This window comes from Tribolium madens, unplaced genomic scaffold, assembly GCF_015345945.1.
Source record: "Tribolium madens isolate multiple individuals breed KSU strain unplaced genomic scaffold, Tmad_KSU_1.1 Scaffold_7;HRSCAF=85;Tcas5.2_LG10, whole genome shotgun sequence".
In the NCBI taxonomy this organism is placed as follows: Eukaryota; Metazoa; Arthropoda; class Insecta; order Coleoptera; family Tenebrionidae; genus Tribolium; species Tribolium madens.
The window spans coordinates 3,616,067-3,642,904 of NW_025401050.1; the positions used below are offsets into that span (position 1 = coordinate 3,616,067).

General features: G+C 32.4%; 1 protein-coding gene across 1 annotated transcript; it reads left to right on the top strand.

Moving 5' to 3' along the window:
• Window positions 1-41: 41 nt before the first annotated feature.
• On the top strand, window positions 42-12,194 carry LOC123009485 (src substrate cortactin). Its single transcript, XM_044405846.1, has 6 exons — window positions 42-361; window positions 417-660; window positions 8,894-9,059; window positions 9,109-9,389; window positions 9,432-10,040; window positions 11,962-12,194. The coding sequence occupies exons 1-6, from the start codon at window positions 198-200 to the stop codon at window positions 12,040-12,042; spliced, it is 1,545 nt and encodes a 514-aa protein (XP_044261781.1). The 5' UTR covers window positions 42-197; the 3' UTR covers window positions 12,043-12,194.
• The last annotated feature ends 14,644 nt before the right edge of the window (window positions 12,195-26,838 follow it).

Consider the following 26,838-nt stretch of genomic DNA (forward strand, 5'->3'; position numbering starts at 1 on the left):
GTGGAGTAGATGCAATGTCGAGTCGGTTAAACGTCCCAAAGTTGTCAATGTTACTGGGAGGCCGGGTGTTGCCTTTTGTTGATAAGCCTGGTACTATCTCACAATTGTAATAAATTTAAATTACTAAAAATTAGTTGTATTCGTTTTATTTGTGTTGTGCAATTGTTGTGTGTGTATTTTTGAAAACTTAACCTAAAATGTGGAAAGCTGCAGCAGGTCAACAAATTAACTTAAACGATCAGCCCACAGAGGATGACGAATGGGAAACAGATCCGGATTTTGTTAATGATGTGAATGAGCAAGAACAACGATGGGGGTCAACCACAATTGCTGGATCTGGGAGAACAGCTGGGGCTATAGAGTAATGAAATTGACTCTTTTTCTGTTCATTTTTCTAATATACATATTTATCTTAGTATGACTCAATTGAGGAAGGAAACGGAGGAAGCAGATGCGTTAAAGAAGAAGAAACAATTGGAGGAAGGTGCCAGTAATCCTGCTTTTGGATATGGAGGGAAATTTGGGATTGAGAAGGATAGGATGGATCAGTCGGCTATGGGGCATGAATATATCGCAAAAGTGGAAAAACATGCCTCACAGAAGGATTATAGTGCGGGGTTTGGGGGGAAGTTTGGCATACAATCAGATAGAGTAGATAAGGTAAGTTGAAGTTTCTTATTTATCAAGATTATTCATAAGTCAACGTATTCTTATCTGATACTCGTATTGAGGAAATTTTTTTTTTACATTTTACACACGTGGTTTTATCTCTAGAATAATTAATTAATTATTATTGAGTACTGGCGAGTTATTATTAAATTGTTAATTTCTTTAATGCAGTTCCTGTTAATATCTGTTTAGCAATAAATAATTTGATAATTTTGTTAGTGTTTATGAATTTTGGAAATATGTGATATTTGTATTAAACTGCTACAGCAAAAACTTATTGAAAGTTATGGATTTCGTCCAATTAATATTATGTTTTTTGAATGTTTATTGAGATAGCTTGGACAGGTTTTGTAAAAATAAGATAATGTAGTTGTCAACGTTTCGCTGATTTTTTTTCAGCTTCTTCAGGACAGTTTGTACGATAATTGAAGTACCGTGCGATAAAAAAAAACAATAAATTAGAGTAGGCGACGATTAATATTCTACAGTTGCATCACCGCCTCCTTAATCAAATGTATCAATATCCCGCCTGGGCATTTCGTAAAAAATTCATTGGAGCAGTGATTCCGATTTTTTCTTAGTTATGGGGGTTACTAAGGAAAAACTGAATAATTTTTAATTATTATCGAAAAATAACGCAATTAATAAATGCTGTGAAGGAAGGATACAACAAAACTAGATACGCCAGGGAGAATTGATATTATGTGATTGAACCCTTTAAGCTAAAAAACTGGATTTGTCAAAAAAATTTCCCCAGATTAAAGCGCCAACGGGAATCACTTGAACTCAAAAAATGCCCAGGCGAGAAAAGGATTATTTCTATGGAGACGGCGATGGTTGCACACTTGTCGAAGTTTCCGTTGACATTTGATGTCAAAAATCAGGATTGCCATCTGAAGGACTTTAATCACCGCCTACTTTAATTTTTTTTTTGATCGCGGTGAATGGAAATACCAAATAAAAAATCAATTAGAGTAGACGTCGATTAAATTCTACAGTTGGCAACACATTGGCTGGGAATCTGGGCTCGAAATTTTCCACACAAACTGAAAGTGAAAATGACCATCCACCGTTTTCCTCTTGCACAGCAATAAAAATTTTCTGCTCTAAAGTGAACATTATTTCACTCAAAAGGAATAAAACTCAAACTTGTCAAAGTTTCCGCTGACATTTGATGTCAAAAATCAGGATTGCTATCTGAAGGACTTTAATCACCGCCTACTCTAGTTTTTTTTTTTTTTTTTTGATCGCACGGTATCACATGTATTACTTACCAGAACTTCTTACAAATTAAATATACATATTAAAACTTATTAATTACTAATACAACATATTAAAATTGTAAAAATCGTTTAGACGCATATTAGTATATTATGTTTTAGTATATAAGTTTTTAAACTTATTTTTGACAAAAAGTTGTAGTACGGAAGTAATTTTTTTCTTTAAAAAATATACAGGCTGATCCAGAAACAAACCGCCATAGTCATTCATAGAATAATTCAAGTTGTCTAGATCTACCAGGTGTGTCAGAACTCGCGCCCGAGAGAAAAATTTCAAGTAAGATAAGATACTAGGAACATGGAAAAATGTTTAAAAAAATTTTGAGAAATTTTTTGACATTTGACATTTTTTTGTCTATTTAATAATACTGAGGATCTTGTACCTATATGTATGTTTTTTATAATTATTTACAATTATACAGATATACATTCTACTATTTTGGCGTAAAGTACTGGAATATTTTTTTTCTATTTCGGTGTTAGAATAGGTCTATTCCAGCACGCAAATGACGTCATTTGCGTGCTGGAATAAGTCGTTCGCGGTAATTTAATTTTAGTGACGGACTTTCTTCACAATTCATTTTCAAATGTGAAAATAAGAATAATTGTAATTTTTTACAGCCGCCTAAAATTCCACACATAAATGTTGCCAACCGTCGTAAAATTCTCTGGAAAAAAAAATTTTCGTTTTTTAATTTATAAAATGATATAAAGCGGCTGAATAGAAAAAATAGTAGAAAGCACTTGTTGCAGAAGGTTCTTCAAACACTCATTTGTTCCTCAACTCGCCGCTTCGATGCTCGTTTCGGAATTTCAAATTTGTGCTTGAATAGATAGACCTTCTGCAGCTTGTACTTTAATATACTATTTTTCGTCGACTGAAAATAATTATCGAACTTTGTTTTGAAAACAACGGCTTTGTGTTCGAATTCAGTGGAGAAGTAAATGCTTTACATTGCGAATTAATTTGTTATTCTATTTAGAAAATATTGACCTTTATTTATGGCGTTAGTTCCACAATGTACAACAGTGACTGTACAACGTTAAACATTTGCGAGTACAAAGCTTTGATCTGTAATTTGATTACACGTATTTGTTTATATTAATTAAGTATTAATTACTAATCGAAGTTTCATTTGTAGCTGAATCTACAGGAAAAAAGTGCATGTTGATTTTCCTCATATTAGAGCTTTCCTAGAATGTTTTAGAGCTTTGATCTATAATTTATGTACCTACCAGTGGATATTCCATTTACAAATAGATAGAATTGTTTTTTTTTTCTATTTCGTATTAGACAATTATATCAAATAACAGTGCAATGAAAAGCAACTTTGTAACACTGTTGTTATTGACAACATTTTATGATTTATGCAATACTTTCATTCAATTCAATTTAAAAAATGCTCAATAGAAAAAATAGTATAAACAACACGTGTTATATGCAATCTCTCATTGTGATACTCCTGCATTATAACACAATTAGAGGGTTTGTATTTTCATATAATGTTTTTACAAAAGTTGTTACAAGAGATACGAGGTCGGTTAAATTAGACAAGGAATTTAAATCTGTCATTGTATTTTTCAAGGCGCTCTTTATATCAGAGTTCATGCCATATTTGATTTCTGTATTTTTGAAAAGTCAAAAAAAAGAGTTTTTGCAAAAAGTGCTTTGGAGAAACGCCAACCATTTTAATTAACAAATTAAATTTTGACAGTTCAATTGAATTTGGATCTGGAACTAACATTTCCGTCAAGCTTATCTCTTTAAAAACTATGGTTTGAAATAGGAACAACGTGTTAAACTAGAATTTATTCTTCGCAAAACAAAACAACACGCAATATTAATAAGCGTATTCAGAGGGCCTTGGTTTTCCCATTGGTGTGACTCCCTCTGGTGGCTAAAATGACCAGAGTTTCAAAAAACTTTCCTTTCAAATCTAGGAATCCCGTTATCACTTGGCAATTCAAGCGTCACACTCAAAACTAATCTCAAATTTCTCAAACCCAATTTTCAAAAATTTCGGACAGCCTCAAAAAGGTAGATTAAAAATGTGACCGTATATTGAGAACGAAATTTTATTTTGTTTTTGAGTTTTTTTTTTGTCAAAATTGCAATTTATGTATTTTTTTAAATTATAAAGTAGATAAGTAGTTGTAATCCTTAGATTATAACCTTCATGAGAAAAATGGTTTTATTGTGAGTTGCTATTTAAAAAAATAGAAAAATTCAAGGCGTTCTTGATGTCAGAGATATAACACTTAATTTTGGATTTTCTCATGGACACCATATTCAATTTCTGTATTTTTGAAGTCTTTTTGTTCCTGATTAAAACGATGTATTACACGATATGATCAAATTTTACATGCTGATCAAAATTAAGAAAAAGCGTTTTTGCAAAGAGTGCTTTGGAAAAAACGCCAACAAGTTTAATTAACAAACTAAATTTTGACAGTTCAATTGAATTTGGATGTGGAAGTAACATTTCCGTCAAGCTTACCTACTTAAAAACTAAGGTTTTGAAATAGGAACAACGTGATATTAATCTGCAATATTAATAAGCGTAGCTTTTTGATTCAGAGGGCCTTGGTTTTCCCAATTAGTGTGGCTCCTTCTGATAGCTAAAATGCCGAGAGTTTTTTTTTCAAATCTAGCAATCCCTGTTGTCACTTGGCAATTCAAGCGTCACACTCAAAACTAACCTCAAATTTCTCAAACCCAATTTTTAAAAATTTCGGGCCCACACAAGCCATACCGAGATGACTCGGGACAATACAGCCTCAAAAAGGTAGATACCAAAACCTGGGACGCGTCAAAACCCGGCCGATTATGGAATGGTCCCGGAACTTACGAAATACCCGTCGACCTCTACGCCGAAAATCGCAAACGTCTAATCGAACAAATTCATGCGAAAGATCCTGGAAAGCCGGTAATCCTTCTGCAGGGAGGCGACGAAATACCCTTTTACGACACGGACATCACTTACGCCGTCTTCCGACAGGAATCCAACTTCATGTGGACTTTTGGAGTCACGGAACCTGGCTGTTTGGGGGCTATAGACGTCGCCGGGAGGAAAACATACCTTTTTGTGCCCCGTTTCCCCACCTCGTATGTCATTTGGAGGGGGCCTCTGCACTCCCTTGAGGATATAAGTAAAAAATACCAAATCTCCAATGTGTACTATAAGGACAATATTGCCGCCATCTTGAAAAACATCAATCCGAGTGTCTTGTTAACACTCAAAGGAGTCAACAGTGACAGTAATTTGGCGACCCGCGAGGCGCATTTTGAGGGAATTGACAAGTTTAGAGTCAACAACACGCTCCTCTACAACGAAATTGCCAATTTGAGGGTTTACAAAACCGATTTCGAACTCGACGTCATGCGATATGTGGGTGACATAACCTCGGAGGCCCATCGCAAGGTAATGCGTTTTGCCAAACCCGGCAAAACCGAGTACCAATGCGAATCCGAGTTCCTCTACTATTGTTACGCGACGGGGGGCTGTCGCCACACATCCTACACTTGTATCTGCGCCTCGGGGGGAAACGGCGCTATTCTACACTACGGTCACGCCGCAGCCCCCAATAACAAAATGATTGAACCTGGAGATTTATGTCTTTTCGACATGGGGGCCAACTACTTCGGCTATTGTTCAGACATCACGTGCACCTTCCCCGCCAATGGCAAATTTTCACCAAGTCAGAAACTTATCTACGAGGCGGTTCTTATCACCAACACCACCGTTTTCAAGTCACTAAAACCGGGGGTTTCTTGGCTCGAGATGCACACGCTTGCGCACCGAATTCTTTTAGGTGAATTAAAGAAAGGGGGGCTGTTGAAAGGAGATGTTGAAGGCATGGTTGCTGCGGGGTTGGGAGGGGTGTTTCAGCCCCACGGTTTGGGGCATTTGCTGGGGTTGGATGTGCACGATGTTGGAGGGTTTATTGGGGCAAAGAGGTCGGAATTGAAAGGTGCGTCGATGTTGAGGACGACGAGGGATTTGAAAGAGAGAATGGTTATTACACTGGAACCGGGATGTTATTTTATTGATGTTTTGTTGGATGAGGCTTTGGAGAATGCAGCGATGTCCAGGTTTCTAGTGCCTGATGTTATTAAGAGGTTTCGAGGGTTTGGAGGGGTTAGGATTGAGGATAATCTTTTGATTACCAAAAATGGGGCTATTAATTTGACTAAAGTGCCTAGGACCGTGAAAGAGGTCGAAGATTGGATTGCTGGCAAAGATAAGGCGTATCATTAAATTCAACAAATTCGATGTATTTACGTATTTTAATAAAGTTTTATGTGTTATTATATCATTATATCAACTTGTGCTTTTTTATATTTTTTGCATTTTTGAAATGAAATATTGTGAATTTTTTCTATTCACAGCATAAAACAGAAAGCTTTAGTTGAAAATTGCTTAATCTTTTTGAAAACATTACCTTTAGTCAACTGCAATACAAATAACGATTTTTTTCTTAATTTAGCAAGTCTAAAGTATGTAACCAAGCCTTTTTTTTTAAATCATTTGCCTTCCGGAAAATAATAACCAATATAAAGTAAAGTAATATAAAAAGTGTGATTGTATTTTGAGAACGAAATTTTATTTTGTTTTTGAGTTATGAGATTTTTTTAAAATTAGATATAAAGTAGATAGGTAGTTCTAATTCTTAGATTATAACAATCATGAGAAAAATGGTTTTATTGTGAGTTGCTATTTAAGAAAATAAAAAAAAAATTCTATTTTGCGTCTGAAAGAAAGCTTATTATTTATTTCGATACCAAAACCGATACTTTAATAACATCGATTCGGGTGCTGAAATAGACTAGTACAATTTACTTTCTAGAGGTTGGTAATTGTGATTTTCAGCGGCGTTTTGAGCGATTTCTCTTATTTCAGGTGGTGTGCATGTAATATTTGCATTACTCATTGTTAATTCAACAAAATTTTGAAAAATTTTCTAGACTTGACACTTCGAAAATCGAATTTTTCAAACTTTGTGACATTTATTACCAACCACCACCTTCTTCACCTTCTTAGGGCAAAAGTTCCTAAATTACTTTTATGTTAAAAAAGTATGTAAAATGCGCACAAACAAAAACAAAAGAAAATTTATTCACTTGGTATAATAATAAATGTGAGGCTATAAAAATCTAAAAAATGGATTAAATTTCTAGTCTACTTACACAGCATATTTTTTCGTATGTTAACCTATATGTATATTAAATTTACATATTAAAATTGTTATTAACATATTCTTATTTTTAATGCAAATTTACTTAAAGGGTAATTCATGTAAGTAGCTATTTTTTGTTGACGTTGAAACTATAAAAAGCGCCCTTCAGTTTTTTATTTTCTTTATCTCTAAAAAGTTATTTTGTTTTTGCACCATTTACACAAAAAAGTTTCCACAAAGAAATTGTGATACGAGCCGCGTAGCTGCCAGTTTATTAACAAACGATTGCTTGAATGGTCTATTCGAAACTAATTCCATACCTCTTAAAATTTTAACTTTCACTTCAAATATGGATCATCTCCAATCTATAAAAATCTTCTCTACCGTGTTTTATATAATTTTTTTTTTTCACTACTAGCACATTTATTAGTTTATTACCTATTTAGAAACATAACGGCGAGAAATATAGTCTTACGTAATGGATATGTTGCCTCAGACGTAACATGTCATAATTCACAACTACTATTTTAGTATTTTTGTTAATTCACTATTACTTACAGTAGGTAAGTAATTAATTGCTAACTTAAATTGTAACTGTTGGAAGTATAATCGTATCAACAATAAATTACTCCCTAGGATTTAGGGATATTCGTGAATAGGTTGCCATAGATTTGGTTAGGTTGGTTTTTAGTGACAAACAAAAGATATCATTGTAACTAGTATCAAAAATTTAGGTTAAGTCACCTGTCAGTTTGTATAGATAACTCAATTGATAGTTGACAGCAGGTTGACAGAAAACGTCAACCGTCAACAACAAGGGATAACCAACACTAGGCATTCAAAATTACTTCTGAAAATTCTAGTTACAAACAACATGAAAAACGTAATTTTCTTAAAAATTCATAATAAAATTAATAAATATAGTAGGCGGTGAATCGGTGATTAAAGTCCTTCAGATGGTAATCCTGATTTTTAACATCAAATGTCAGCGGAAACTGACAAGTTTGCGTTTTATTCATTTTGAGTGAAATAATATTCACTTTATAACAGAAAATTTTTAATGTTACAAGTTTTTACAAAAATCCTGCACAAGACGAAAACGGTGAATTGTCATTTTCACTTTCAGTTTGTGTGGAAAATTTCCAGCCCAGATTCCCAATCCAACATTTAATCGACGCCTACTCTAATTTTTTTTTTGATCGAACGGTATTTTTTTATTCTTATCGTAAATGAGGTCATGTTATTATTGTATTTCTGCATCTATTAAAAGAATTTTCTAACTTAATAATGTAAAATATTTGTTAAAATAACAAAAAAAACTGCAAAGAAAAGGGAAAAAGTGTTAAAATTGGCACTACTTACATGAAATAAACCCATTTGTTGTTTTGACAGTTTTGACGTAGACAGAAGAATGAAAGGTGGGATTATCGTGATGTTATTTAATGAGGAGGTTTAAGTCTTTTTTTATTTGATTTTGTATTAATTTTATCTCGAAATATTTTCTTTAGTACTTGTGATGTGATGTGATATCGGTATTTGCCCACCTCTAATCCATTATTGCCACTTGGAGAGAAATACAATTTTACAACCTTTTGACAAACTAAATAATAGCATCTTTTAAATTATTAATTATTATGACTTAATATGACTTGGCTTGATTTTGAAATCAGTTAAAATTTAGACTTTTGCTTCCCACTATTTGATGGTACATAATAGTTATTCTCAATTTATTAAATGTTTGTTTAACCCTTTTTTTGCATTTTTAGAGTGCTGTTAGTTGGGAACACAAGGAAAAAATCGAAAAACACGCCTCGCAGAAAGACTACGTGACAGGTTTCGGGGGCAAATTCGGCGTCCAAACAGACCGTCAAGACAAATCGGCCGTTGGTTGGGACCACATCGAAAAAGTGGAAAAACACGAATCCCAGAAAGGTTTTTTGTGATAATTTTCCAAACAGAATTCACCTTTTGGTATTCGTAGATTACGTCAAGGGTTTTGGGGGCAAATTCGGTGTCCAGTCGGACCGCCAGGACAAGTCGGCTGTGGGTTGGGACCACCATGAAGCCCCCCACAAGCACGAAAGTCAAACCGACCACAAAATTGGCTTTGGTGGAAAATTCGGAGTTCAAACGGATCGAGTAGACAAATCCGCTGCAAGTTTTAACGACGAACCTGCCAGAGTCGGCACTAATTACACCAAAGTTAAGCCGGATATTGGAGATGCGAAACCGAAAGATTTGAGAGCCAAATTCGAAAATATGGTAGGTGATTGAATGACACGATTTGCAATTTTTTTTCCAAAGAGTTCACAGGAGAATCAAGAAGTCGAAAAGATTTCAACTCCCAAGAAAACGGTTCATGCCAGAGCCGCCATGTTTAATAATAAAACTGAAGAAACGCCACAAAGTACACCAGAAAGAGTGCCTAAAGTGATGGACTCGTCGAAAACAGCATTTTTGACTCAGACGAGTCAAGCGGAAACACCAGATACTGATGTGCGAGTTCCGAAGAGTTTGGATGAGTCGAAGAAGGCATTTTTGACGCAAGAAACTCGAGAAGAAACAAAGTTTGTTCCAGGACATTTGGATCAGAGTAAATTGGCTCAGTTTAATAACGAGTCCAACTCGCGAGATAACTACCAGACTAGTGACGTAAATAAGGAGATACAACAGTTGAAAGAAATGCAACAACAAAGACAGTTCGAAGAACAGGAAGATATCTATGAAAATGTCACTACTAGTCAAGTCACAGCTGAAAACACCTCGCCTAGTGAAGAACAAGAAGATGTTTATTATACAACTGATGAAATTGTTGATACTGGGATTTCCGCAGTCGCTCTCTACGATTATCAAGCAGCGGCTGATGATGAAATTTCGTTTGATCCTGATGATATTATTACACACATTGAAAAGGTAAGTTGTAATTACGGAGAACTATACAGGGTGTTCAGTTTTTATTGTTACAAATTTAAACAGGTGATAGAATATTAAATTCTAAGACAAAAGTTTCCTATAAAGCTATACCCTCTGAAAGAGATGCTTTTTTAATGGGGTGTACACACTATTGCAGAATAGATAAAATTGCAAAAGCTGGTTCAGCTTTTTAATCACCTGAACGAATTCAAAGATTAGTTGTCGATTGGGCATCTTAAACGGTAAAAAGAATTTAATATTTAGTTTTTATCCTCTTTATGGTCTGTAAGACAAATTGTACTCAAATACGGTGAGTTTTTTGTGAAAAATTATGGAATTTAGAATTCTTTGGTTAAAAGTAGCAAAAACCAACAGTCAAAGTAGTTGGGGTACTTTTTACCCTAAACACCCCAGTTTAGGACGCCCCTGAGTAAAAATTTCTACATTTTATCTTTGAATACGTTTAGGTGTATAAAGGTTTGTACTAAATTTTGAAATTCATTTTTAATGGTTTCTAAAATATTGGAAAAAATCCATTAAAAAATGCACCTTTTTCAGAGGATGTAGTTCCCTGATATGTATAATATTTTTCGATACATGTTCATAGGAAACTTTTATCTTAAAATTGAGATCACCTTTTTAAATTTGTAACAATAAAAACGGTGCACCCTGTATACTAGGAGACGAAACGAGATACAAAATTGCTCGATTTTTTGGACACTAAAAAGTAGTATGGCGAAGTAAAAATGAGGGCGCTTAGAGCGTTTTACCGTCTCAGTTTCAAATCATTTTAAATAAATTTAAATTCAACCAGTGTACTAATTGCTTGGAAAAAATGCGAAAATGTTGAGCTTTACATTCTTAATAAGCTGTAAAAAACGAACGACTATATTTTTCACGAGAAATATGAGAAAAAAAATATTTAATTTAAAATCTCTGCTCCGTTACAGGTTTTTCAAAATGCTGCGAATACGGTTGAAGATACAAGAAAAATGTAAGAAAGAAAGTTGTAGAGAATAACATTTTCTAGTAAAAAGTCCGCAAGACCATACCTTGTTGCATTTTGACTGGTGATTCATTGCCAAAGGAACACTTTAAAACCTAAACCATTGAAGATAGAAATATGGTCTCGCAGACTTTTTTGTAGAAAATTTTATTCTCTACAATTTTGATTCTTGCACCTTTTGTGTATTTTTAACCATATTCGCAGCGTTCTTAAAAATATTGGGCGGAACGCAAACTGATAATTGTTTATAATTTATTTTTAATACTGTTTTCGATATTTTTGAGAACGCTGCGAATACGGTTGAAAATACAAAAAAAGTGTGGGGAACAAAGTTGTAGAGAATTAAATTTCATACAAAAAAGTCCGCGAGACCATATCTCTATCTTCAACCATTTAGCTTTAAATTATTTTTTTGTCTCTTGACCACCGTTAAAAATGACACGTATTCTCGTCACTTGAACGTTTTGAGCGTCTTTAGGATCTAAACCATTGAAGATAGAAGTATCTCTCGCAGACTGTTTCCTGAAAATTTTATTCTCTAGAACTTTTTTTTTACATTTTTCTTGTACCTTTAACCGTATGTGCAGCATTTTCAAAAATTTGAGACGGGGCGCAAAGGTTTGAAATTTTTTTAAATATAGTTTTCAGTAGAATTTTTGCATTACTTTTATCTCTTACTATTAAAAATTTAATGCCCCATTTGTCTATATTTTTTATTTGCGTTTTGCTCACCGTTATGTAAATAAAGGCATTTTTTTATTTCATTGCTCTTAAAACTTAAACCGGAAAGGAACAACTGCTCTATCTGGCCTCGCTAACGGAACTATCATTTTGTTTTACATCGTGTCGTATCCTAGTCTTTAGGAATCTGTACTTGTAATTAATTAATATTTATAATTATATGCTTGTTTTTAGATTGACGAAGGTTGGTGGAGGGGCTTGTGCAAAGGCAAATACGGACTATTTCCTGCAAACTACGTACAAGCTAATGAGTGATAAATTTACTTGATTTACTACATAAGGCCTATAAAGTACTTAACGGGCTTACTTGCCCACATTTTATTTTTTTTTACTGTTTTATTCAAATGACTATTATGTATGTATATGCTTCCATTCGTAAAGTTTTATAATAAAGTATTTTAAATTGATGTGTTTTGTTTCAATTTTGCGGTAATGAAGCACACTTAAAAATTATTTTTTCTTCAGTTTGTTTATTGCACAAGTGGACTGATACATTGTTACAAAATTAACGCATTTTTTTAAATTCAAAACTTCATTTAAATTGGCAATTTTTGCCGTCCGTTCTAGAAATATTAATTTTTTGTTATTTAACAATTAACTTTGGTTGGCAGTAAAAAGCACTGAGGCAAACATTTGAGACAATTCTTTGTTGCAGAACGAATATCCATTGCAGTATGGTTGTTGTAACTACATACAGGGTGTGTCAGAACTAGCGCCCCAGAGAAAAATTTGAAGTAAGATAATATACCGTGCGATCAAAAAAAAATAAATTGGAGTAGGCGTCGATTAAATTCTACAGTTGGAAAAACATTGGATGGTAATCTGGGCTAAAAATTTTCCACACAAACTGAAAGTGAAAATGACCATTCACCGTTATCGTCTTTTTTTTTTCTGCTCTAAAGTGAACATTATTTCACTCAAAATGAATACAACGCAAACTTGTCAAAGTTTCCACTGACATTTGATGTCAAAAATCAGAATTACCATCTGAAAGGCTTTACTCACCGCCTACTCTAATTTATTTTTTTTTTTCATCCATGGAAAAAATGTTTAAAAAATTCTATTAAAAAATTTTGACATTTATTTGTTGACATTTGACATTTTTTATGTTTAATGATACTGATGATCTTGTATGTTTTTTTATTATTTAGTAAGCGTACAAAAATTTACAATTTTGGATACAACTTCCTTGTTTCCTCTTTTAATAGCCTGTAGCAAAAAACATGGAAAATTATTTTTCCAAGAGAAATAAATAGAATTAAAGTGCAAAATTTAAACTCTCATTATAGATAGAATTTTTTTAACATTTTTTCCAGGTTTTTGGTATCTTACCTCACATGACATTTTTTTCTGGGGCGCGAGTTCTGGCGCACTCTGTATGGATTAGTTGCAAATACATTGAATGAGCTCTCCCAAAAAAATCTTGATCAACAGTTTTTAAGAACGTTAATTTTAAGTATGAGAGAGCGTGGCCAGGTTGATAATACGAGAAGTAAAAACACTATTTTTATTTATTGTTTTCTTGTAGATGCTGCAATTCTCCATTTTGCGTTATTTCGTTTTGAGTTTTGAGCCGAAAGGCGTAGCATCAAGGGTAATAAATAAAGGCGAACTAACTCACGTAACGTTGAGATTAAGAAAACAGTACTTGAAAAACATTATTTTAAAATTCTGTATTAGTTTTAGATTATTTCTGTTATTCCGTTATTATTTCGTTATTTCGTTATTGATCTTTAATTTTAAAATCTTTAAATGTTAAAATAAAAAAAATTATATAATTATTATGAAACTGATAGATGCTAGTCTAGTGCATCGTTTGAAGTTATTTTCCGCGGTGTCCCAAAAACAATGTGTAAACGAGTCATCCTTGGATTTGAAAACGTATGTCTGTGAAACGTCAAATAAAATGACAAGTCAAAATTTAAAATGGCATGATAAAATAGATGATGATTTTAATAGGTAACTAAATTTATAATTTGCCTTCAAAAAAGAATCCTATTGTTATAATACGAGTACGTCGGCGACTAATTTTGCTGTTTTACCGTTCAACTTATCATTTTCTTGACGTTTCATTTCCAGTTAGTTCAAAAATAGACAAACGTTCCAATATTTAATGCCTTCAAAAAAATTCATAATTGACTTTTTAGAATAAAATTTGAAATGTGTAATGGGAAAATGTTTTTAATTCAATTAATTATTACAATATAATAAATATTATAAATATTTATTACAACAATTAGGTAATAGTTATTTACTTAAATTTTACAGTGCGAAATGAATTTGAAGCGCGACGCGCAGCGAGCACTGTAAAATGGTTAACGCACAAGATTTGTATTAAGTTTTTTGACCGACGTTTAAACAAAAATCCAAAATTACAAAATTCAGAATTAATACAAATAAATACGTTTGACAATAAATATCACGGTGGCTATGCGCTCTAATGTCAAACAATTAAGAAAGACGCAAAAACATCTCAGACACAAAGTTTTGTTATCGTTGACTTGGTGGTGACTTTATGCTTCAAAATGTTGAGCGATGATAGCCCCATGTGTACTCCACCAGAAATCAGAAGTGCTGCAGAAAATATTTCAACCGAGCTATTGCCCGAAAAATCATGAAGACCATGTGTTTATAAAGTGGTGTGAAGAAAAAGGAGTTATGATTCAAAGGTTGTGTATCGCGCGTTTTATTAAAAATGTTATCATACTTATCATCTTAATAATTTTGGCCGTGCGGTAAAACTGTCACTTTACGCACGGCCAAGCCACGGTCGTGCGTAAAATACCCAGGCTGTAAATACAGTCTTTCAATAGGTGTCAATTGTACGTTAATTTGACATTTACATGTCAGGAGGTCAAAAAAGTTTTAGCACATGCGTTTTAAACTCGTTCAGATGCACGCAACAAATTTATTAGTGTTTTAGCGGCTTTTCACATGGTAGCAGCATGTAGTTCACTGTTGTGTGTTTTCTTAGTTTCAATTTTTCGCTTTCCAAGTTATAAGGTAATTAATTGAGAATATTTTTTGATTTTTTGTAACAATTTCAGAATAGAATCAAGAAAAATTTTATTTTTTTACCAATTTTATACTTAAACACACTATTGCATTTTTATTTTTTATATTCAATTTGAATTAGGGTTTAGAAAAAATTAAAATGAGAGCAAATTTTTATTTTTGTTGTTATTGCTTAATTATGATTAATTTTACGTTTGAGTAAATGAGCACTTAACCACAATTCAAAGAATTTGATTATATAAAGCTTTATATTTTTTATTCAATCCTCTATGTTAATATGAATTTTATCTATTTTTTTCTTCATGTTAAAATGAAATTTTATCGTCTAGATGATAAAAAATACATCCATTGTTGTTTTTCTGCAGTTGTTAGTTGCTAACGATCTTTGACATAAGATTTTATTGTTGAATTTTACTTTGACATTTGTAAATATTGACCAAATTGACTACAAAATTAGTGAGGATTGAATAAAATTTTATATTGTACACGACGATAAAATTCTCATTATTTTTTTGAGCATATTAGCGACTCGGCTGACGTCTTGACGCTAAATTGCTCGCAAAGAGAAAATTCAATTTTATCAAATTGAATTGTATAATAAATAAGTATGAACTTTAATTTTATCTCGGCGCATCCACCAATTTTAACTCGGGTTTGATTATCAGTTTCATGAATCCACAAAAAAGATAAACATAAAGCAATAGCCGGTTGTGGTTGGGCATCACATGTAAACATGTGAAAATTTATAGCATGAGTATATTGAAAAAATATTCATTTTCACATATGCTGTTACAAAATAATTAAAAAATAAATTAAGATATTTACTGACTTTGTTTATTTAATTAAATCAAAGGTGGGTTAACAAATTAAATTTAATTGCAATGAAATACAGGCTGCGCCAGAACACGAGCCCAAGAGAAAAATGCTATATAAGGTAAGATACCAGGAATATGGAAAATATGTTAAAAAAATTCTATCTATAAAAATTTAGAAGTTAGGAGAGATTAAATTTTGTACTTTAATTTTATTTATTTCTGTTGCAAAAATAATTTTCCAAATTTTTTTGCTACAGATTATTAGAAGAGAAAACCAGGAAGCTGTATCCTAAATGGTGTACTATACTATAAAAAAAGAATGTTCCTGGTATCTTATTATCTTACTTGAAATTTTTCTCTGGGGCGTGAGTTCTGGCGCACCTTTAATTCGACTTATGAACCCACTCTAAGCTTCCTAAAAGTAGTTAATTTACGACACAACGGCTGAAAATTATTCAATAAAAATAGTTATAGTTATATACAGGGTGCGCCAGAACTCGCGCCCCAGAGAAAAATGTCAAATGCCCTCGGCAATGGGTCGCCAAAAAGTGCAGCCGAAGAAGTAACTTTTCCTTGCATAAGAAAGTTGAGAGACCCTTAATTCCACCAATCCCAGAAGAGCACCTCAGGGTGTGATTGGAAAATTATATCCGTTGCTAGGTTACAAAAATAATACCAATTTGCCTAAAAGTTTCAAAAAATTGCTGGATTACTGTAATTGTGTTTTTGACATAACACGCTATTTTCGAATATTTTTGTCTCTGAAGATGCTGTGCACAAGTATAATGAGACGAAATCGTTGAAAATTTTTGAAAAGTCGATTTCCATTGTAGTGAACCAACAACTGTGTATTTTAATACTTTTAGATGTTTTCTTCAGAAGCATTGTTCCTACTTAACTTTTTCTTCGATATGAGTGATATGACACAGACAACAAGCCGAAAACTAATGCTAGAAGCGAGTTAGATTAACCTGAAAGACAAAAACGTACGCCAATTTCTTTACTTTATTGCAAAAGTAACAGAAAAATGTACTTTTTATAAGAATTTGTGCTTGAACAAATCAGGTTACGATAATTTTTACTGTCATAATTGTAGATTTACCAAGGTATTTTTGTTCGGTAGTGTAACCTAAAAACATGCATTGCACTAAGACCCCTTGCTTCCTTTTTCATTAAACAATCCACAAGAGTATTGCAATATTGATATTGAAATTAGTGATATTCCTCAACAGTCCACAAATTTACTGAAAATCATTGCTGAAATGCTCCCGGAAAAAAGCAATTGGAATTTTCTCAGTCAGTCCACAAATTTACTGGAAATCATTGCTGAAATGCCCCCGGAAACAAAGCATTTGAAATTTCGTCTGCCCTAATACGAGTATGTCAGTTATAATGAATACAACTTCTCTGTTGCATCTACTTAGTGCCATCTTAAAAAATCAAGAATAGCTTCTTCATTTTCAACTATGCGCGCTGTTCTGGGAACAGCTCTAATTTCTGTTCTGTCTGATAAGACTTGATCGCTCTTGCACCCTGACAATGGCCCTCAATGGGACCTTATAGCATGGGCGATTTCTGTCAGGAAAACGTTCGGAAAATATCCTAGCTGCCTCCCTGGCGTTACGCCAACACTTTCCAAAAATGGTTATTATCTCCAAATAATCAGCGGCTAATTACATGGTTAAAACTTATTAACTCAAACGACACAATTGACATCTAACACAAATTCAAACCATTACACTCGTGTACAAACTCTTCGGGGAGAAAAATATTAAAATAGCGTGTTATGTAATACATGACAGATGTGAAAATTACAGTAGACCAACTATTTATTGAAGATTCCAGACAAATTGGTATTATTTTTGTAACCCAGCAACAGATATAATTTTCGAATCCCACCCTGAGGTGCCCTTCTGGGATTGGCGGAATTAAGGGTCTAATAGCTTTCTTATGCAAACAAAAGTTACTTCGGCTGCACTTTGTGGCGACTCATTGCCGCCGGCACTTGACATTTTTCTCTGGGGCGCGAGTTCTGGCGCATCCTGTATATTGGGATAATTTTAAAACTCTTTGCCGCTCATCAAATATTGATTAAATGCAATGTTTTTAATAAGTGAAATCCCGACCTTTTTGATAATTAGGTACGCTATTTTTTACAAAAACGTATTGTACCGTAAACTGGCAAAATAACACTGTACAAACTTCTTTTTTTACAAAAACTGTGTGAGTCAAAACTATTTTGCACCAAGAGCGAAATTATACAGTGTTCCAGCAAGTTGCAAAAGTCCATTTGTGACCTTTAAATGGTAAAATAAAAAAAATATATAGGACATTGATACATACTAATCTAGTCCATCGCCTAAAATTATTTTCAACTCTACAGCGTGTCTCAAAAATAAGTTACAATACAAACTTGTGCTTTTTTAAATGAAACACCATATCTTTCTTAGCGTCTTTAAATGTAGATTTATATGAAAATGTTTTTAAGCTAAACTTTTATTGGTCGATTTTGCTTTGAAATTAAAGGGTTTTTTATACGAAAACATACAAGCATTATACAAGCGGATAAAGTGGGCGTTAATAATAGCGAATTAAACGGACACTTTATCCTGCGAGTGTAATACAACATTTTATTCGATTTTGCCTTATAAACCTTTCGATTTTAAAGATAAAAATATCAGTCACCAAATCGTCAGACATTTACAAATTTCATGATTATCCTGATTCCTATGCGGCGACCATGACTTGTTTGTTATAAACAAAGTTGGAAAAAAAATTGTGTTGTGAGTGTCAAGTCGTTTTCTGTGGAAAAAATTAATAAATAATTTGTGCGAAGAAGTGCATTGTGATGTTCTTTCTGATGTGGAATGTTCGTTGGATGATAGTGATGCCATACTAATGGATAAACTGCTTTTTCAAAATCATCTGTTGCACCTTGTCCAAGACCTTCCACAGTTATGGAAGCGTGAATTTCGAATGTGCAACATTTGTATTGTTGCTCAAATACCGATTGAGGAACTTTAGAATCTGATGCGATAATCATTTTTATTGTAATTTTAAGTAAAAATGTTGTATGTTTAAAACAGCGGCTTAAAATTTTTAATGCGTCGGTTATTGACGTTTTAATGCGCTGCTTAAATAAACAAAATAAACAATGACTTATAATAGTTTGATTTGACATAAATAAACGTCATTTTATAAGGCAAAATCGAATAAAAACATTTTTTACTACCGCAAAGAAGAAGGGACAAGTTATAAAGTTGTAATATTTTTTTAGTGTATTGCATTTGCAAAGATAAAAAAATGAAGGCGTTTGTTAAAAATTCAATAACTTAAAAAATTTAAATGGAGCACTCTATTCATTGTTCTTCCACTTAAAAGATTAATAAATTGTCTTTATAATAGTACAGTGATGGACAGTGAATTTCGTCCACCCAATTTCCCTGACAGATTAAAAGTGTAAATTAGTCTTTAGGTTTTCCTAACCTTGTTTCAGAATTTTGATTAACGTTTGTCATTGTCAGAATGCTCGATGCTTCTTGCTACTTTTTACATTAGTCCTTTGAAGTGGTAGTCCTTGGTATGCCCAAAAGTATAACACGTCTTTGAGACATACTTTCTTGTACCAGAATTTTTATTTTATTATGTTCGAATTTGATTAAATTTGACAATACGTATTTGAATGTCATAGTTATGACAATAAAGCACCGACTACAGTGAATTTTTGTAAATTCACAGAAATTGGGCTCACGAAATTCACTGTCCATCACTGTACATTACAACCGAAGTGGTAAATATGGCATTATCCCGAGTGCTTATGCAGGGTGAGCCAGAACTCGAAACATGGAAAAAATGTTAAAAAAAAATTATCTATAAAAATTTCGAAGTTATGAGGGTTTAAAGTTTGCACTTTGACTCGATTTATTTCGGTTGGAAAAATAATTTTCCAAGTTTTTTTCCTATAGGCTATTAAAAGAGGAAACAAGGAAGCTGTATCTTAAATTGTAACTCTATTCAATGTTATTTGTGGATTTTATTGGCAAAATTTTTGTCCCTTTACTAAATAATTGTAAAAAAAACATATACAAGATCATCAGTATCCTTAAATAGATATAAAAAAATGTCAAATGTCAAAAAATAAATGTCAAATTTTTTTGACAGATAGAATTTTTTAAACATTTTTTTCATGTTCCTGGTAACTTACCTTACTTGAAAATTTTCTCTGGGGAACGAGTTCTGGCGCAACCTGTATATACGATCGAGAGGCGCCAGCCTCGAGACCGGATAAAGCACAAGGGGTAATGCCAATACCACCGAGGTTTGTGTGCTATTTTATTCACAATCACATTATTTTCTAGTCCGGTCAAATTAGTCATAAAAATAGTGGTCAAATAACAAAAATTCCGACAGAGCTAAATTTTGGTGGACACCTTGGGTACACCATTAGAAATAAAGTGTCAAAAGTCCCCATCGATCCCATGTGTGCTAAAAAAGTTCTTCGGGGTCAAAGGTCAAAATTTGATGTTTTTTGAATTTATTTTGAAAACGGTAAGTTTTATCAAAAAAGTAGTCCAGACAAAAAAGATAGACCTTAAAATTATCTACAAAAAAGGTCCTAATACTTTTTTTTTCTAAGAATCACCATTGCTGAGATATCGCGATTTTAAAAGTTGAAAGAGTCACTTTCTATATGATATGCACATACATAGTGCGCCAGAACTCGGCCCCCAAAAAAAAATGCCATGTAGGGTAAGGTACCAGGAACATGGAAAAAATTTTAAAAAAGTTCTATTTATAAAAATTTCGAAGTTATGAGAGTTTAAATTTTAAACTTTGCCTTTATTTCTTTCTGTTGGAAAAACAATTTTCCAAGTTTTTTTGCTACAGGCTATTACAAGAGAAATCAAGGAAGCTGTATCCTAAATTGTAACTCTGTTCAATGTTATTTATGGCTTTCATTGACAAAACTTTTGTAGATTTAGTAAATAATTATAAAAAAACATATACAAGATCATCAGTATCATTAAATAGACATAAAAAAATGTCAAATGTCAAAAAATAAATGTCAAAATTTTTTGACAGATAGAATTTTTTAAACATTTTTTCCATGTTTCTGGTATCTTATCTTACTTGAAATTTTCCTTCTACTTCATTGAACTTATAAATATCTCGATTCCAATAGAATTAAAAAGAATTTATTTGGTAATACATATAGGTGTCCAAAAAATCGCGCATTTCCTTGAAAGGGAGTAATTGGGTAGTCTCCAGAGTACTAAAAAAATGTTGAAAAAATTATATCTGTCAAAAAATTTTGACATTTATTTTTTGACATTTGACATTTTTTTATGTCTATTTAATAATACTGATGATCTTGTATATGTTTTTTTTATAATTATTTACTAAATGTAAAAAAATTTTGTCAATGAAAGCCACAAATAACATTGAACAGAGTTACAATTTAGGATACAGCTTCCTTGATTCCTCTTCTAATAGCCTGTAGCAAAAAAACTTGGAAAATTGTTTTTCCAACAGAAAGAAATAAAGGCAAAGTGTAAAATTTAAACTCTCATAACTTCGAAATTTTTATAGATAGATTTTTTTTTAATTTTTTCCATGTTCCTGGTACCTTACCCTACATGGCATTTTTTTGGGGGGCGCGAGTTCTGGCGCATTCTGTATGTGCATATCATATAGAAAGTGACTCTTTCAACTTTTAAAATCGGGATATCTCAGCAATGGTGATTCTTAGAAAAAAAAGTATTAGGACCTTTTTTGTAGATAATTTTAAGGTCTATCTTTTTTGTCTGGACTACTTTTTTGATAAAACTTACCATTTTCGAAGGAAATCCATAAAACCTCAAATTTTGACCTTTGATCCCGAATAACTTTTTTAGCACACATGGGATCGATGGGGACTTTTGACACTTTATTTCTAATGGTGTACCCAAGGTCTCCACCAAAATTTAGCTCTGTCGGAATTTTTGTTATTTGAAATGTCTATTTTGACCGGACTATTCAGTCAAAAAATTGAGTAAAATAAAAGGTCCAAACGTGGTAGGCCGTCCAAATGGCGTTTGATTTTTGATATTTCAGAAATGTCAAAGAAAATATTGAAATGATGTGTGAATCTGATTTAAAATCGTCGAAATGGAGCAGTGTATTCCTCCAGAAGTAAGAGAAACTACTACAAAAGCAATTGGATACTAATTTAGCAAAATATTATGCGTAACTTGACAATTTTCAACAAAAATTCCCGGTATTTTTGTAATTTTAATGTTGGCTATTCTGGATATTACCGCCCAAGAGAAGTACTTCTCTTGTTACTTCTCATGAGATTTAATGATGTGTTTCCCAACCATTAAACGGTTAATAATCAGCATATTACATTAGTAGGTAATTGTGAGTAAAATTATTTAATTTTAGGTGTTTTTAATCATTAACTAAAAAGATATTTAACGTTAAACGTTACTAAAAAAAATGCTATTGTTTCAGTAGCCAAAAAGTGGACAATTGCACAAGAGATGGAAGAAGTATCACTTAATAATCACATTTGTGTTAAACTGAATCCATTATTCTTTATTTTTACAATAAAATAATTCGAATTTCAGTATTTATAACGACTTTTACGATCTCTGGATAAATCAACAAATAAGTGATCTGTGGTGGAATTACTATGGTTGTCATAGTATCAACAATGCTCAGATATTGATAGGCATTGTTGCTACAATTAATATTGAATGTTTAATATCTTTTTATTTATCACTTTTAGACATTAAAAGTTTATTTTTGTAATAAGAGTTTTCTTCTAAAATAAAGCAATTTGAGCTATTTTCAATCCAATTTTGCTCGATTTTAATACAGAATTAATTAGACAGACAATTTATCAGTCTATTAGAAGCAAAAATAAAAAATAGAGTGTTCCATTTAATTTTTTTAAGTTATTTAACTTTTAATAAACTTCTTAATTTATTAATCTTTACAAATGCAAAACACTAAAAAATTGCTACAGCTTCAAATTCTGTACTTTCTTTTTCGCAGGAATAAGAAAAAAATTGTTCTAGGTGTCTGAGTTTTTGTGTAATAAATTTTTAAAAAGTGCATGTGCAAAGAAAAACGTGTTATTTCTAAAAGTAAGCGAAATCGACTAATAATAGTTTAGCCTAAAAACATTGTTTTAAAAGGCTACATCCCAAAATGCCCAGAAACATACGGTGTTTAATTTAAAAACACAAGTTCGTATCGTAACTTATTTTTGGGACATGCTGTATGGTTGAAAATAATTTTAGCTGATGCACTAGGTTAGTATTGATATATCAATGTCCTATACCTATACAGGGCTTTTATTTCAAAAGGATCCAGTCTCAATAACTTTTGACATTGAGTAAATGTATTTTCAAGCAAAAACAGGTCGATTAGGATCCAGAGGGGGAAGTTGAAAATCAACATTAGTTACATTTTAAGTTTTATCCCCTAGTCGCTAGCCCCCCTACTTTAAAATTTTAAATGGCACCCCCTACTTTTTAGAACGTTTTCGGAAAGAGAAAAAATTAGCGTATTAAATGTAAAAGAAAAACTTTTTTTGGCGATTTGTTCTTCGGTTAGGGGTGGTTTAATTTTTGAAATTTTTAGTCCTAGTAGCTTTTGATTCAACTCAATTTAATTTAAATAAAAGTAATTTTTTAATTAACTGAACTGTCAAATGGTAAATTTTCGCTGAATTGTTGACACCACCGCCTTCTTAATAAAATGTGTTAGATGACACATAATCAAAATCAAAGTTAAAGGCTACTATGACTGATTAAAATTTCTAATAATAAAACTACCCCTAACTCAAAAACGAATCGACAAAATATTTTTTTTCATTTACGATTAGATAAGCTTTTTTCCACRCCTTRCAAAAATYTTTCAAAAAGTTGGAGGGGCTCTTTAAAATTGTAAAGTAAGGGTGGTTAGTGACTAGGGGATGAAACCTAAAACGTATTTAATGTTGGTTTTGAATTCTCCCATCGCAATCCAAATCGACATATTTTTTATTTAAATTAAATTGAGTTCAATCAAAATCTATTAGGACCGAAAATTTAAAAAATAAAACCACCCCTAACTGACAAACAAATTGACAAAAAAGTTTTTCTTTGACATTTAGTGACGCTGTTTTTTTTCTCTTTCCGAAAACGTACTAAAAAGTAGGGAGTGCCATTTAAAATTTTAAAGTAGGGGTGGCTAGCGACTAGGGGATGAAACTTAAATTGTAACTAATGTTGGTTTTCAACTTCCCCCTCGGGATCCTAATCGACTTGTTTTTGCTTGAAAATACCTTTCCTCAATGTCAAAAGTTATTGAGACTGGATCCTTTTGAAATGAAAGCCTTGTATATTTAATTTTACCATTTAAAGGTCACTTATAGACTTTTTCAACTCGCTGAGACACCTTGTATGTCTGATCAAAAGGCCATACATTATGAAAACAATAGTTCTATTTCGGACAAAATACTTTGCTCATCATTTTTCTGTCACATCAAATCATGTAAACCAAGCATTAACGTCAAGTCAACATTTATGACAATTTCAAACTATTGACTTTTCTCTTGTCAAAAATGTGACACCTTTCACCGTTCGTCTCCCTTGCTTCTAAGAGACTTCCAACTTTCCCTCCTTGGAATTTTTCATTTAGTGGTTCTTTTTGCAATGATGAAAAATTAGATTAACTGTCTAATGCTTGCTTTACACTACTTATGTTATTTTTTGGTGTTTGGTCAAAATTTAATCGTGAGGAAATGCAACTTGTGGATGCAACCACAAGTACAATGGGGGACACCGAAAACTGGGCAGATGTGTCATTCGGTTGTCAAAATTTCTAAATTATACCTTAGGTACTCATAACCAAGGTGTTAATGTTTGGCATATTTGTCATTTTGACACTGACAAAGTCGAAGTTTTTGGAATCCCCAAAGTCACCGAGACATCCCGCTTTGAATAAGAGCTATTGCTTGAGATTTATTAAAAACTGTCAAAGTTAATTTGACAGATTTTTAAAATATCAATCATAATGACGGTAAAGGTGCATTTTCATTGACATTTTTTGAAATGACAAGAAAAGACTGCCCAGGATTCCGTGTCCCCAACTGTACCAGTCGGTTATTTGTATTACAAGGGAGAAAAGTGTATTTTTCCTCAGAATAAAAATTACTAAAACCGAAAGTGAAGTTAGTTGCCTAAGGCCCGTCTTACATTTTTATGTCAGTCGAATGACAAATCGTCCAAACTTCCCTGTCTGCCCAAGAAGGTTGCCTCGTAACTTGGAGTGAGAGACACTAAAGAGCGAGTAAGATGGCTATATGGTGACGTCAGTGGAGTGATGCTCGATCAAACGCAGATTACAGACTGTCAGATTTCAGATTTGTGTTATTATTATTGTGTTGCATCTTGCATTATTTACACACACCTTCTTTTATAGATCTTGTATGCTTCTAGCCTTATTCCTAATTTTATTACTCAATATCTCAAAAACTATGCATCGTAGAGTATTTTAACTTGTTGCATAGTATTCAGCGCGTAATTTTATGTTTAGAAAATCATATTTTAAGCGTTTTTACGATTTTACTAACGCTCACCTTCAAAAGCTCAAAAAAAATTGTAATTTTTTAAACTTGACCCAATAGCGTTTTATGGATTTTTTGAGTCTCTAAAGCCTATAGAAATGTAAAAAACGTTATATGGAAGGTTATTTTTTTAAATTTTTGTCGAGATTTTGGTCGATTTTTGGCACCCGGACCGCTCTATTGCCAATAGACTTATTAATAATAACCTCTTATATTTGATACCGTTGGAAAGAAAGTTTAATTTTTTATCATATACAGTGCGATCAAAAAGTCTATCTATCAAGAAAGCGTAGAAATTTAAAACGTATGTATGTGGAACATAAAATGTCACAATGACAAATGAGAAAGGTCAAAATATTTTTTATGTAAATTATGACACCGTGGTGAACGATTTTTATGAACCAACAAAATCTTATTTTAGTTTGTTTTGAGACGTTTCATAGAATAATTCAATTTAATTAGCTCAATATTTTAATTTTTATAAAATAATTTTTTGACATCTAGATAACATACGAACTGCCATGCAACATACGTCCTCAACTAGGACGCCTACTTGATAGAAAGACTTTTTGATCGAACTGTACAAAAAAGATGTTCTACGATAAATAGTTATTGAGAAACTTTTTGATAAAGTTTAAAATTTCAAAAATATAAATCCGACTATAACTTCAAAACTATTACGAATTTTGCAGTTTTCTAGACGCCAATCGATTTCCCGGAACATTTTACATAAGTTTAGGTCAAAATATTATATCATTGAGGCATAATTTTGCTGCAATTTACAAAATAAAAAAAGTAAAAGTTTGTTAACACTCCCCCCCTCTTAAAAATTAGTGTTTTTGAACATGTCTCAGATTCAACTTATTCCTATCCTATCTTATCCGAGAGATTTTGACGCGCTGATTACGAATTTTCCAATCATTTTGCGATATCTCGTCTAGTTTCGCCGTAATCGGCGTTTAAAAATTCATTTTTTTTGCGAGATATTGACTTGGTTTTGACGTTTTTCTACGAAACTGTAAGACTTGGAGCAAAAAACTAAAAACCATTAAAATCTGCATTAAATTATCTAATTGATGGCCCCAACCGGAAGTCACTCCGGGTTATGGTTCCGGGTACAAAGCCATTTTTATTTTTTTCCATAATCGGAATGTAGTGCTTATGCTTTTAGAATATAATGCTTATGCTTTTAGCCTTATTCTTATTATTATTCAATATCTTAAAAACTATGCATCGCAGAGTATTTTAACTTGTTGCATCGTGTTCAGTGCGTAATTTTACGTTAGGAAAACCATATTTTAAGTGTTCTCGACTCAAGGTAAATTGACTTTTTTTACGATTAATTACTACCGCTCACCTTCAAAAACTCAAAAAATTCAAAATTTTTGAAACTAGACCCAATGTCGTTTTCTGCATTTATTTGAGTCCTTAAGACCTCTAGAAATGTAAAAAACGTTATATGAGAGGAATTTTAAGGTTAAAAATTTTTTTGATTTTGATCGAGATTGTCGATTTTTGGCACCCGGAGCGCTTTATTGCCAAAAACTCCGAACTTATTGGTAATAACCTCTTATATTTGGTACCGTTGGAAAGATAATTTAATTTTCTATCATAAGATAATTT